The 1,656-nt window shown below is 50.1% G+C and overlaps 1 protein-coding gene across 2 annotated transcripts in view; it reads right to left on the bottom strand.

Moving 5' to 3' along the window:
* Positions 1-1,656, bottom strand: part of LOC112073123 (follistatin-A) — a 20,089-nt gene that overhangs the window by 14,347 nt on the left and 4,086 nt on the right. For both annotated transcript variants that reach the window (XM_024140474.2, XM_024140475.2), the window contains exon 5: positions 704-934. In XM_024140474.2, coding sequence (XP_023996242.1) covers positions 704-934 — 231 coding nt within the window. The remainder of the gene's footprint in view (positions 1-703; positions 935-1,656) is intronic.

Genomic DNA, 1,656 nt, shown 5'->3' with positions numbered 1-1,656 from the left:
TTGGTGTCAGGGAGGGATTGGTGTCAGGGAGGATTGGTGTCAGCAAGGATTTGTGTCAGAGGAGACTTGGTGTCAGGGAGGGATTGGTGTCAGGGATGGATTGGTGTCAGCAAGGATTCGTGTCAGAGAAGACTTGGTGTCAGGATAGGATTGGTGTCAGCGAGGATTGGTGTCAGAGAAGACTTGGTGTCAGGATAGGATTGGTGTCAAGGGGGGATTGGTGTCAGCAAGGATTCGTGTCAGAGAAGACTTGGTGTCAGGATAGGATTGGTGTCAAGGGGGGATTGGTGTCAGTGAGGATTGGTGTCAGAGAAGACTTGGTGTCAGGATGGGATTGGTGTACGGTTGGGATTGGTGTCAGGGTGGGATTGGTGTCAGGGAGGGATTGGTGTCAGCAAGAGTTAGTGTAAGGTTGGGATTGGTTTCAGGGTGGGATTGGTGTCAGGAGGGATTGGTGTCAGGAGGGGATTGGTGTCAGAGAGGGATTGGTGTCAGAGAGGGGGGAGGGATTGGTGTCAGGAGGAGATTGGTGTCAGGAGAAGATTGGTGTCAGGTGGGGATTGGTGTCACAGAGGGATTGGTGTCACGGAGGGATTGGTGTCAGAGAGGGGSGAGGGATTGYTGTCAGGTTTGACTTGGTGTCAGGGAGGGATTGTTGTTGGGAAATAACATAGAATTGTCTCTCTCAGTGGCGATTACTTACAGTTGCAAGATCCTGAATGCTTAACCTCCAGGAGCGTTCCCAGTGAGCAGGCAGTCTGCTTCATAGCACACTCTGAGGGGTAGGTGGTGTTGTCGCTGGCGCACACCGCCTCGTCCATCCGGCTCTCCGGACACGCCTCGTCACAGAGGGAGCAGCGGCCTCGGCTCATCCTGGCATCCCATAGACACTTCTTCCCRGCYCTGCACTGGATGTCRTSGCACGACTTGGCCTCTGGAGCCAGAGAGAGAGAGGAGAYGAGAAGAAGGACAGAACTGATCAGACGGACGCCTCGTTGGTGCTGCTTGGCACATCACCATGWAACCGTAGTGGTTAATGAGTCATGTCCTATGTTTCAAGTACCCYTGTAGTAGGGAGGGAAAAGCTTCCTGGGAAAGCTTCCCAGCTGTGGTGTGGGTGATGTTGCCAARTTCTAAACAGCAGCAACTACAAAGTAGTGCCAGCCTTGTATCCTGAAATGGACCTCCAAAGTAAATAAAGATTCTCTGCTCTGAGAACCTCAATTTATGTGGAATGTTGGCAAAGAGAAGCAGCCTATGAGGTACAGCCTACATTCAGACAATATTGTTTAAGATCACTGTATTTTGTCCAATTGTACACATGGTATAAAGCACATTTGACAGAAACACCCCAAACCCCTACCTCTAGATCTCTGTGGAAAACACTTGAAACACAGAGCAATCAGAACAACCAATAATTGGGTAAAATATCAGGATTGGGCTGCCTCTGTAAAGTTAGTGTCAGAGGTTGGGACAGGTTTAAGCCATACGGTTAAGTGTCAAGTGTCTAGGGGATATTGTGGCTAGGGACCATGTCCTATAGGGCTATGGTTCTAGGCGTTGAGAGTGTTCTAAGGTTGTATGAGTGAACTTAGGGCTAAACTGTTTGTAGTGTCCTAAGTATATCGGGTTCAGTGTCGGGCAGGCGGTATCAGA

This window comes from Salvelinus sp. IW2-2015, unplaced genomic scaffold (genome assembly GCF_002910315.2).
Source record: "Salvelinus sp. IW2-2015 unplaced genomic scaffold, ASM291031v2 Un_scaffold2156, whole genome shotgun sequence".
NCBI classification, from domain to species: Eukaryota; Metazoa; Chordata; class Actinopteri; order Salmoniformes; family Salmonidae; genus Salvelinus; species Salvelinus sp. IW2-2015.
The sequence above is the reverse complement of the archived record's forward strand: the minus strand, read 5'-3'. Positions and strand labels throughout refer to the sequence as shown.